Source organism: Bombus vancouverensis, chromosome 1 (genome assembly GCF_051014615.1).
Source record: "Bombus vancouverensis nearcticus chromosome 1, iyBomVanc1_principal, whole genome shotgun sequence".
NCBI lineage: Eukaryota > Metazoa > Arthropoda > Insecta > Hymenoptera > Apidae > Bombus > Bombus vancouverensis.
Window position 1 is genome coordinate 10,371,219 of NC_134911.1, and position 12,390 is coordinate 10,383,608.

The 12,390-nt window shown below is 32.2% G+C and overlaps 2 protein-coding genes across 6 annotated transcripts; both read right to left on the reverse strand.

Annotated features, from left to right (window-relative positions):
• LOC117153401 (uncharacterized) lies at nt 1-2,287 on the reverse strand. Its single transcript, XM_033327420.2, has 4 exons — nt 1,887-2,287; nt 889-1,035; nt 582-812; nt 1-365 (listed from the first exon to the last, which is right to left on the reverse strand). Exons 1-4 carry the CDS (start codon nt 2,128-2,130, stop codon nt 178-180), a joined length of 810 nt encoding a protein of 269 aa, XP_033183311.1. The 5' UTR covers nt 2,131-2,287; the 3' UTR covers nt 1-177.
• A 147-nt stretch (nt 2,288-2,434) lies between these two features.
• On the reverse strand, nt 2,435-12,335 carry Ak1 (Adenylate kinase 1). Of its 5 annotated transcripts, none has more exons than XM_076618332.1 (5): nt 12,317-12,335; nt 8,311-8,592; nt 5,276-5,401; nt 3,609-3,794; nt 2,435-2,891 (listed from the first exon to the last, which is right to left on the reverse strand). In XM_076618332.1, the coding sequence occupies exons 2-5, from the start codon at nt 8,494-8,496 to the stop codon at nt 2,814-2,816; spliced, it is 576 nt and encodes a 191-aa protein (XP_076474447.1). In that variant the 5' UTR covers nt 8,497-8,592; nt 12,317-12,335; the 3' UTR covers nt 2,435-2,813. The 5 variants fall into 5 exon arrangements, with proteins under 5 accessions (XP_076474447.1, XP_033183312.1, XP_033183313.1 ...); XM_033327421.2 differs by lacking the exon at nt 12,317-12,335 and adding an exon at nt 12,019-12,208; XM_033327422.2 differs by lacking the exon at nt 12,317-12,335 and adding an exon at nt 12,019-12,208 and having other exon boundaries at nt 8,311-8,607.
• Between the last annotated feature and the right edge of the window lie 55 nt (nt 12,336-12,390).

The window sequence follows — 12,390 nt, forward strand, 5'->3', positions numbered from 1 at the left end:
TTTTATTTTCTGATCAAAAAATATTTATTTAGAATATTCTTTAATAAGTAGTACATTCGAATGTGTGTATTAAAAGCATTTAAAGCATAATATATTATTTTATTTTAGCTTTTCACACATATATGTGTAGTTGAAACTGCTACCTATTAATATGCTTGCTTGTACATTTCAAAGTTCCTAGCTATGCAAATATGAATAGATCGGTGAAATTTCACAGATAAAAGATAACACACTACCGCAAGGAACAACTTTCCAAAAAGGTCCAAGTTGTAATTGAGGTGGTTGTACCAGAGTGACACATCCTTTTGAATGCGATGGTTGTCCCCTTCCCCATGCTCGATAATTAAAACATAAAAGTGGTTCGTCTAAAAATTGTATAATATTTTTATTAATCATATCGTATATAAGTTTTTCAGAATTTATAAAGAAGCGAGATATCAAAGACTAGAATCCTTTTTAAACTAATTTTTTCCTAATCGTAAGCATCATTTTCTAATTCTAAACAATAATTAGAAAAACTATGAATTTATGTAAACGTTATGTGGCAAAATTTTACCGTATACAAACTTAAAATTAAATACCAAATTCGTTCATCCAAAATTTTCCATTTCTACGGTTACTAAGTCCGACAAAAGTAGGTGTGTTTGGCGAAATGTATTTTGCAAGCCCGTTAGTACGTTCCTCGCTGATTATGTGAGCCAGCGATGCATTTATTTTTTGGCAAGCTATTCGTGCTTGGCTGTAATTCAAGTTATCGCTCGAAAATACAAATATCCCTGTCCTAGGAACGCAGACCAGTGTGAAGCTAGAACCTACAATAAAAATAATTTGTATAAATTCCTGTTACTTGCGACATGTCGATACTTTTATTCTTTATTTTTTTTTTACCAGTTGGTATGGAGCTGGGATACGTGCTATAATATTTATAATTCTTATCCTTCACAAGCGTAGTAAAATTGTAAATCTCAGGACATTGAAGCGCTTGGCATATTTTCCTCGTTGTTTTACTTTTATTCTGAACGCCAATATTCAATTCTATGTGAACAGAAACAAAACTCTGGCACGCAGTTTTATATTATTACCGACAGACTGCTGATATTCATGCAAATTCACATTTTTATAAACGCAGCTAAAGGAAAATCTAGACAGGAATTTGTTTAATTCACCAAGATCGAATATTATTTGAATATTTCATATATTTATACGTATGACGTGACCGAGCAAAGGCCGGTATTAATATTTAGTATGGATGAAATTTTCCAAAGAAATGGTGTATAAATCTGTCTAAAACTTGATTCTTCGTACGTGTGACACATCTTTTTATGGCAGGTACGTGTATAACTTCCAGACTGAAATACATGCCGATTCAGTATCGTTAAGCATACATGCATACGATAAAAATTAAAGACAGATAACAAACTGTTTTTTGGCGAAACATAAGATACAAATTATAGTATAATTAATACCAGAATCGATTGTAGAATCGTTTTACACCTGTTGCAAAAGCAAAAGAAAAAAACAAGAAAATAATCTAGAAGCTATATAAGAATTGATATAGGAATTAGAATGAGAAAGAAAATTTCGATTCATTGTAACAATTATTCGGATAATAAAAGTTCTACGTGAGCATTTGAAGAAGCAGAATCGAAATCGTAATTGTTTTCAACCCTTGATAGAGTTATATTTTACGAAAGATTTCATTTAATAAAGAATCGTAATTTTTCAGGAATTTACACAAGACCCTACTTAGAATGTACTATTCCATGTCACAATACTTTTATTTGTCACTGTAAATGCATAAACACACACAGTCATCTAACTATTGAGCACCGATTGAACACCGTGGAACATTACGATACGTTTCCAATCAGCGTCTTTCGTCTTACCATAGTCATCGTCTAAACCATAATTAAATGCCAAAGCCTTCTTCACCGAAGCGAACTTCCTGCACTCGTTCACATTTTGCACCGTTTTCCTTGAGAGTATTAACTGATTCGAACGGGCGTTAGATTTCATTAATTTGTAGTATGGTAACTGTCGTGAATTAATTTCACAGTAATTATCGCATGTAATTAAGTGTAATCCTAAACACGCTATCAAGTATGTCACAATTACAATTAACTTTTCCATTTTTTAATTCACTGAAGAATCTTATCCGATTGAATGTTTACTTGAAAATGCATCATTTTTTTGTACAACTGGGATACTCTTGGATAATCCGGAGACACAGACCGACGGACAAAGCAATTAACCTGTACGTCGACGCGATATGTACACAATAGAAACGGAATTTCGATTTGCGCAGTCAACAGATTTCGAAGTTTTACTAGATTTTATGAAGATGATGAATTCGATTGAAAGGACGTCGACGTTCAACTAGAGGAAGGAAATGATTTTTGGAGAATGGGCTTTCCATGATTGTGAAATAGCGTAATTAATTATTATTATTATTATTATTCGAAACAATCGATAAAATTACGTGCGATGTTATAACAATCAAACGATGAGGTATTTTCTACGAAATATCGTGAATTATTTCGTTAACAGTTCTATTTTAACTCGTTATAGAATATATCGCCAACAAGAACAGGTACTCTTTGGTATCTAATACACGTATTCGACCGTTACTGTACGCCAAACTATCAAAACGTTGAATAAATCGTTCATAGACTTGTACAAATCAAATATTTGTATAAATACAAATGGGTAAGAAACGTAAAATATATTTTATATTTTGATCGTAGACTTCCAAAGAATTATGTCGAATGATTTTGACGGTTTTATAGAAGGATCTCTATGAGAGACTTCAGGATCTATTTCAATTTCAACAAAGCATCTAACGCTTTGGAAACTTCGGCGAATATGTCATCCACACTGCCTTCAGCATTGATCTACATGAAACATTGAAGAAGGTTCCATTATTGCGTCTATTCGTTATCAGGATTTGTTTATATTGAGTTGTTGGAAAAATTCGTAGCATTTTTAACAGTCGATCTATTCTATTCTCTAAATTTAGTCTATTCTGCGTGTCATATATACTCGATAAGATTTCCGGAAGAATTACTTATACACAAGCATATACCTTTGCGGAACGCTGCTTGAACACAGTTACTACGTCTAATTGGACAGCAAATACATCGATTAAAGATAAAAAGTTGGTATTGATCGAGAAAAAAACACGTCGTGTGCCAACAACAACAAGAAAAAAAAAGAAATATTTATAAAGAAGAACAAGAGAATCTCTCGAAGAAGCAAACGATCACGAAACTACTCGATAAATCGCTCGATGAAACTCGTCGAAGTGACGCATATCGTGTCATTCGTTTTCCGTAAAGATCCAATAATTTAAAATTTTATAAAAATTGATATTGGCTGAAAGACGATGGACAACAAAATTATTATAAGTTAACGTAATCGGTTACCGAAGTATGTAGGAGAAAACTATTTGTGAAAACGCAGAACAGCGCGAATTCTGATGTCACGAAAGCTTACTATACATATACATGTACAATATGTACATATGTTCTTTCAAACTCCTTTTCACTACAATCTTTCCAAATAGCCCAATATGTTGAAAAGAATTAGAAAATGATCGCACGAATACTCACTCTTAGAACTTTGTCTTTGTAATGGTTAACAATTTCTCCATTTTTTACGTTAAATATCTGAATTCTCTTTTTGATCGTTTCAAGATTATCGTCAGCTCTTTGCGATACTGCTGCGCGCCCTAGTAGCCTCTTCTCTAACGTTTCGTTCGAAACATCGAAGAAAATGATTAAATCGACAGGACACACCTAAATTCATGAAAACACTCGCGATTAGTCTTGTTTCTCTGTCTTTCTCTCTTTTACGTTACCAATTCCCAACTTTCCCTTTCATTTCATAGCGTATTTCATAACTTTTGGTCCATTACTTTATAACATTTTAACACAGACAATATTACGTGTTTGCGTCAAATATATTGTGGATTCCCGTATAACGCGAGTTCCTACAACGCAATCTCTATAACGCGCCAAATACATATAACAAAGCAGGATAATAAATTCATTGAAAGGATCGAACCTGTATGAGCGAAGTCGATTCGACGATTGAAAATGAATATTTAATTCCAACGGAACGAAGGCGTTGGAATGTGATTTTGGACGATTCGGATAGTGACTAACAATCAAGATTGTACAAGTATTTTTCAATTTGAAAAAATGTTAAAAAGCATGATGCATAAATTTATGTAATTACATTTTTATTAAATTTCAATGAAATAAGAGATTTTTTACAAACGTTAATAATACGTTTTGTTTTCAATCATCTTCGTATATATGCCATTTATTTTTAAACTTCCGTCTTATTTGATGAAACGTACTTTACTTGCTAGGTTATACGCGTTACGTACGAGAAAACTTCCCGTACAGCTCGATTTCCTGCAACGCCAATTCATATAGCACGTAACGTATTAACCGCATTATACGAGAGTCTGCTGTACACTGTAGGTGAATAAAAATACGTAAGTTTTATGGAAGGTTAGAAAAGTAAATAAATTTCTCTGTGTTATAACGTTAGCGTGCGACATAGACTCGTTGGTGTTTCGAAACTTCGATAATCTTTCTATTGGGAATTGCTACTGCTTATTGCTATAATTAGACTATGAATATTTGCATTTATAAGAAATTTATTAGAAATGTACAGAATGTACATAGTATCTATTATAAAGATACAGGATGTCTCATCTTTTTCCATAAAACGATGCCGGTATATTGTACCAATTATATCAAGTAGAAGAAAGAAAAAATCATACAAATCGCACAAGTATGATGGATAATTACTCATAAGTACTTTCTTTGAAAAGATTTTCATAATTTTATGTTACGCACATTTCCGTTAAAATATTCTTCTTTTTCTACTTTTCATTATTTATTTATACGTATAACAACATGAAACTTTGCTCAATCGCTCATTGGATAAATCCAAGAATTCTTTCAAATTGGTCATAAATGATAAACAATTGGCAATATTCACTAGAAATACGTTAAAAAAGGTCCATAAATCTGTGGAGTAAATTAAAAAGACACGGTTTTAAACCAAACTGTATGTATCGATGACTAATGTTTCCTCGTGAGACATCTTGCAGAAACTATAAAACCTATAACTATAAAACCATATACTTGAAACAGTATAAAACATTCGCTCATATAAACGTCAACGATTCTTTCTTATAAACATGCGTAGTCTAGTTATACGTAATATGTAATATTTTTATAATCGTCGTGTTAATGCTTACTTTCTTTTCGAAAAGGAGACCTTGTTCTAATTCACGGGGATATCCGTCAATAAGAAATCCAGTTTTTGTAGCTTTTTCCTTCTTAGCCTTTTCCATCCGTTCTCTTATCAGATCCAGTACGATATCCTAGTAAAACAAAGAATATTTTTATACTTTTCTGTCATGTACTATGTATATTTTAATTACAGCGTTCTCGTTTGCATACTTTTTATTATTTGTTTTATTTTTATTTTTTAATAGGTTATGGGTTACGAAAGTAGCTTAGGAAAAAGACCAAATACAAAAAAGATCGCTGAAACTTTTATTAGCTATCATTTTGTCCATTTCTTAAAAAATAGGCCTATTCGAATATAGTTAATAATCTTTTCTACGTTCTTTTCCATCGTTTTCGCTCATTATATACGTCAAACGTACTCGTCCGATATTAAGAGATACGCCATGTTCGAACAAAGTATGAAATAATGTAAAGACAATTTGGACGATCTTTTTAAAGATCTTTTAAATGATTTACACAGAGTGTATACATACTTGCGATAAATATTTTCTAACTCGTACACACTACTTGTACATTTCAGATCCGTTCAAAATGTTTTCAAAATGGGAAATGAAACACATGACATACGTGTGTGTATGCTATGTATATATACTATGTATTCCTAACTATGTAGCTATTTGAAAAATTTGAAAAAAAGAGTTTCGTAATATTTTCTAGGCTTACGTTCGTTCTTTTCAAGAACGAAACAACTGAATAGAATATAGTAATATAGAATGCAGTGTTTTTTCCTATAATCAATAACTTGGGAGATAATCGCATGTAAAATCGACTTTACGCGCGTCATTGAAATAATGATTTTTATGTTCGAAGATTCAGGGGTATCCATCTTCCTTACCCAATCGACCTTAAATTTTGCACAGATTAGTGATTTTTATTAATGGAAACTGTTCCGGTAGTCTGTGCGTAACGAACCGTGAAAAAGATATTTTTGCCCAAGAGTAAAAGAGTATATGTGTGTACAAGCGTATAGTAGATTAGTGACGATCCATAACCTATTCTCACCAGGCCTGGTCAAATGACCGGTTTCAAAATATCATTAAAAATTCATCCATCGTTATTTCTTTCGTTCGTCTAACTTTATATAAATTCTCATATTAACAAAAATCGAGGAATTGATTAATCAGATAATATAAGAATTTACATAAAGTTAGATGAACAAAAGAAATTATTCGTTGCCAAAAGTATCGCTATTGTAGCTAACATTTTCTTGCGTGACTTGTATCGTGTTTAACTTGAAACCTCAAACCAACTGGCACGTTCGTCTCGAATACATCCCGGACCATCCCTGGTCAGTGGTCGTATAAAAATACTAACGCGTAAACAGCACAAACACGAGGCGGACACGGAACGGGTACCGTTGTGCGGAAATGGATCTTTAATAAGCTTGTGATTCATCTTCGGATAACGAATAAACCATCCATCGCCAGATAACATACAGGGTGCGGCTGAATAACATGTACAAGTGAGCACGAAGCGAGTCCTTATAAAAAAATAAATACAAAATATGGCATAAAATTTTTTCATTTAAGGTCTAGTTTTCGAGAAAATCGAGTTTGAAAACTTCTCAAGTATACTTGAACATGGCTAATTACCGACTGGATACGAGTAAATAATTGATAGGTTGTTATCGTAGAAGCGAAAGTATGTACAAAATATAAAATAAAATATTTTCGTTCAAGGCTTTATTTTCAAGAAAATAGAGTTCGAACATGTTTAATTAGGAATCGATCTAGTACTTACACGCGTACGATGAATTTTCAAATTTATTTTTTCGGAAACAGAGCGTCTTGAGAAAAAATTTTATTGTACATTTTCCGTTTATTTTTACACGTAGAATGACCTTCTGTCGATTATACAGTTCTGTCTAGTCCGGAATTAGCTACATTCAAATATACTTGATAAATTTTCAAATTCGATTTTTTTGTAAACTAAGTCTTAAATGAAAAAATTTTATTCTATATTTTGTTCTTATTTTTTCATAAGGAATCACCTCGTGCCCGCTTGTACGTATTATTCGGCCGCACCCTGTATATCTTGTCTATAATTTTATCGCTCTAAGCTTGACGATTATTTTTACAGACTCGTATCGCGTGGTTCGACATTTCTTAAAACTCATATAACGTACGATGACGTACGCGAATTTTAGTCATAGATACCAACTTCGAGCGATAACAAAGTAAACAAAAATTCACCATTTTTTATGTACCGTTATATGCATCTGTAAGAAGAGTATTCGTATTTATTACGTATGTACATATAAGTATAGTAATTATAACAATAATTGAATATTTTATAGTGAATAATAGATGATACATATATAATGTCGCTATTTGATTAAAGATCTATTATCGATAGATAGATAATGCAGAAACCGACAGAGTAAAATCTGGGAACAATCTGGAGATATTACATATGTATGTTACATACGTATCTATATGCTTATAGCATTAATACATCGTTAAACAACGTCTGCACTGTTTACGTATTTCGATAACTCTTTGGCATTTATTTGGTATTAGGTAGCTTCGTAAGTGCATTCCTAAAAAAACTTGTCTTACTTGACAATGAATTTCTTCATTTGAAATCTTTTCACCTAGCTTTTATTTTTTAAAAGCTTTTAAAATATTCAGTTTGTTTGTTATAAAAAAAAAATGTTTTATCAAAATCAGAATATGAGTAAGATGAAATATATTTTTTATGAGTAATTAATATTTCTCATTTACTACTACTATTTATTATTATTCCTTATACTTAATTGCTCTATCTTTACTCGATGTATTTGATATCCAGCTACAAGCAGTATCTATTATCGAGTAAAAGAATATTTAAATAACTATTTCGATTCCATTCCGAGTCGTACAACGCGTAGGATATAACAGAAAAAATCAACTGGCAAAAACAATACGAATACTTTTCAAGCAACTCACAAATTCATGGAATAATCTGACATCGTGTTTAAACATTACGAAACATTATTTACCGTTGAGACAAATAAACCTTGGGACATGGTTTCCTGTAGCGAAGCTCCTCTGGGACTACCACTGGCAACTTCTTCTCGCAGTAGATCACCGCTGCTTATGTGAAAGAATCCATATTTTGCAATTATTCGTTCGCACTGTGTTCCTTTCCCACATCCTGGCCCACCGATTATCCAGACGGTCTTCATCCTCTCAGATTTTCCCGATGCTTCTCGTACAGTGGATATAAATTCTTGTTCGAGATATAACTTGCAAATGTCCGCTACTGCCGTCTGTTTTTCGTCCTAGCAAGAATGTACCTTTTGCCCATTAATTCAATTCCATCAGATTTTGAACATTATGATGGCGATCTGCTTGGTTAGTTTCCCTAAATGATCGATACGCGAATGTTCCACGGATGATTTTACGTTGCACCAATGTGAAATATTTCACAGATGAATTAGTATACGTACATATGTATTCAATAACGTATTTGCTACCAAAAGAATTCGCACGTCATTGTATACGAAGATCACGAAAGAGGATCACACGACAAGCTCGTTTTTCTCGAATTTCCGATTTTAATATCGCTTCACGACGAATTTGACTATGACAGCACGATCGTGAAAGTGAAAACAAGCCCAAAGGCGTAACGAAATCTTGACAAGGTTATAATACATATAAAAAGGGATGGGATAAGTCAAGCCGGAGTGGATACACTGATAAAAGAAGGAAAACAAGCGAAAAAGAAATGTAGAAGAAAACGATCCAGATACAGTGAAGGGTATAAATTATAAATTCATTAGAACAACGGGAAGAAAGGAAGGAAGGAAGGAATAGCGCAGATAAGATATGAAAACACAGAAAGATGGAACGTGATAGCTGAAAGAAGATGTGACCTGTGCGGGAACAGATGCGCTAAGACATCTAGTACCACATTGTAGAAAAACAGAGGGAGAAATTAGCATAGAAGACGACGCGGAAAGTAGAGGAGGTAAAAAAAGGAAAGGTGAGGATAGAAGATTTTAGAATTCAGAATTTTAAACGGAGAAGGTTAAAGATTCGCGAACCATGCCACCATATCATGTGCATTACGATTACACTACTAGTCATTTCAAACGCTAATAGCAACCGTTTTAACCTGTTAACTGCGAACTTTAGTATCAAAAATACCTTACAGGGTGCGCAGATAAAATCAAACAATGACGAGTATACACGTCAAGCGCAGTTAACTGGTTAAATACCTGGTTATCAGGGGATTAACGAAGATATCATATTCTAATTTTATCTAAGGTTTAGAAGCACGGTTTATATCTCTTTCTTACATCTCTTATTTATACTTATTATAAATATATTTATATCTATTACGGCATTGATAGACTGCTTATAAGCAAGGTGTTTGCGTTTTTATGGATTATTATTATGAATTAGCATCCTTGCGATTAGCGAAAATCGTGAAAAGACTAGAAATGAAAAAAATTGTTACACTGCGTTTTACTGATCCATACAACAGACTGCGTCGATTCAATCTTGTTATATTCGCAATATTTTCCAAAAGACAAAGCTAATCTTTAACTTTTTGAATGACATTTAGCAATTACCCAAGACGTACAAGTGCTTTTGGCAAATATTAATATTATCTTTTATTATGATAGAAATATGATTAATACATATATATATATATATATATATTTCATAACCGCTTTAATTAGAACCGTTGATATGCATATATACAGCATATTTAACTACAAGCATTACGACTCGATCTAATAGATCTGATAGATCTACTGTTAAAAGTAAATAATAATTTTCGGGCACAAGTGCTTCGATTAGAAACTTGCTTTTTGTAGAAAATTTAATGTAATTAGTTTGTACTAACACACTAATACCTATATATATTTATTAATATATATTTATTAATTGTACCTTGTTATTTCGATTCCCTTGATCAATATATCTATTTTGCTTCTAATATTCTCTCTAACCGTGTATACTTCCCTTGAACTTTAAGGTAATTTTCATACATGAACGTTTTATGGTAGTAGGATTGAACGTTATGCATTAGCTTCAGCCCATTGACCACATAAATTAACGTTCGTATACGTGATTGTGTTAAAAATACTTGCTAGCGCTAGATTAAACTCATTCCCAGTCTCGAGTGCACATTACGTACGAAAGTACACATTTTTCCCTTTTTTCATCCACATTACGTTGAATTATGAATTTTTACATCGCGTTAAAATAGTAAGGAAAATCATTCGTAAAAATACGAATAAATATACAAAATATTTTTACACAATTTAATATTTTTTTATCAATTTTAATACTTTTTCCTTTTCTTAATACTCGAAACAATATTACTTTTTTTATAATTTATTTCAATAAATCTAGATGCATGTTCAGTAATTTATATAATTTTGAAAACACTTGAGAAAAATACAGTATTTATTTGTACAGCTGACTTTGTTTGTCAGATTGGCTATTATTCCATCTCGAAATGATGATATCGCTTGAACGATAAACATGATAAGTATTTCATATTTGCTCGTAATAAGGAGATTGAAATTGGCACGTTCTTTGCGAAAGTAAGCTAGCCAAAAATTGCCAAAATTCTACAGTTTCTATTATTAAGAAATAAATCAAATTGCCATACTATTATCGTTCACGCTACATGTATCAAACTTCTCTATAGTATATGCTTTCAGTAGCTTTTTTCTTACGGTTTCTAACGCAAAAAATGCTCAAAACAGACAAAATTTGTTTTACATAACGATACGAAACTAAAATTTCGTCAATTTCATTGCTGTTTGTATCTATAACTTCATTCTTAGTTAAAATAAAACACAGCTAATTTATTTATAACAGCTAAAATACAGCTTATTTATGTACTAGATATACGATTATGTATTAAATTACGTATTACCTACCTACCGCACTCAAGTATAAATACGAGGACAAACGAAATATTTATTCATCTTAAAGAAAGAGTACATGTATATATGAGAGCAAATATGAAATTTGTAATAACTTAAAATTTTTAACTGATAGTGTACTAAACGCACTGTTATATAAATTAACTCGATATTCATTGTGATAGCCACTTATTATTATCATTTTATTGTAACGCGTATTAAATAATTGAAATGATAACGGTAATGAAAGCAAAACGAAACAGTAAAAATGGCGCGACTACAGAGCTATGAAAGCGCTATGCAGTATTTTAACAAGACAGAGAGAAACTATCGGAATAAATGCAGCGACAACACATGTAACCGCTTACTTACTACTCAAGATCCATCAGATTCAAGATTTCACTATTAACTAATAAAAGTTAAGAGAATACCTAATTAAAGCTTGTCCGTTAAAATTTTAAACATATCGATTTTTTATTGGCTCGTCGTCATCGGGTGGGAGTGATTTTACGCATGTGCAATGATGTAACATCAGCATCTTACATTCAAGATGAATACAGTACAAGTACAGTGTTACATAGTTCATGTAACTCACATCCCTGGCACCTTGAATTTCCTACCATCCTTAATATTACTACACGTAAATATCAATTTAAAAATGTGTAAAATCATTTTAGGGACGACAAGCGTGAAAAACTGCAGCACACACACAATCATATATATAATGTAAAAATCACATTTAGAAGGATAAGCATATGGAATTATATTCGGGAAATGCGATACAAATTCTTTAAGTTTTAAATATTTATTTGCTTTTACCTCGACAATAAAATTATCTTGTTCCGAAACGTACACGAATATACGATTTCGTTGAATTACACTTAAAGTTAATAGTATCGCGCAACACAAGATATACACTTTTTAGAATTTTATCGTTAATTGCCGTCAGAATTGTCAGAAACTTGCGCGCCTCGCTTAAAAGCTCTAACACGACTAGATTAATTTCAGCGCTTACACTGGTCACTCAGGGCGCAGATTATGTAGGTGGTTGTATTGGCATTAGATGTACATATATATATAAAAGCATCCGGTCGAAACTTACAAAGCGAATGCTTACAATGTTTAAAAATAAATATGCGGTAAATGTTGGACCTCAGTTTCTATTCGTGTAATCGGACCACGAATTACACC

What these genes read in the sequence shown, in the direction of transcription:
- Ak1 (XM_076618332.1), bottom strand. Translation starts at nt 8,496, where the DNA reads ATGAAGACCGTCTGGATAATCGGTGGGCCAGGATGTGGGAAAGGAACA. An exon ending in AAGGTTTATTTGTCTCAACG is followed by an intron (nt 5,402 to 8,310) that starts GTAAATAATGTT and finishes TTGTTTTACTAG; the next exon opens with GATATCGTACTGGATCTGAT. An exon ending in ACAAAGACAAAGTTCTAAGA is followed by an intron (nt 2,892 to 3,608) that starts GTGAGTATTCGT and finishes TGTTTCATGTAG; the next exon opens with ATCAATGCTGAAGGCAGTGT.
- LOC117153401 (XM_033327420.2), bottom strand. Translation starts at nt 2,130, where the DNA reads ATGGAAAAGTTAATTGTAATTGTGACATACTTGATAGCGTGTTTAGGA. An exon ending in TCCCAGCTCCATACCAACTG is followed by an intron (nt 813 to 888) that starts GTAAAAAAAAAA and finishes TTTTTATTGTAG; the next exon opens with GTTCTAGCTTCACACTGGTC. An exon ending in ATTTTGGATGAACGAATTTG is followed by an intron (nt 366 to 581) that starts GTATTTAATTTT and finishes TACAATTTTTAG; the next exon opens with ACGAACCACTTTTATGTTTT.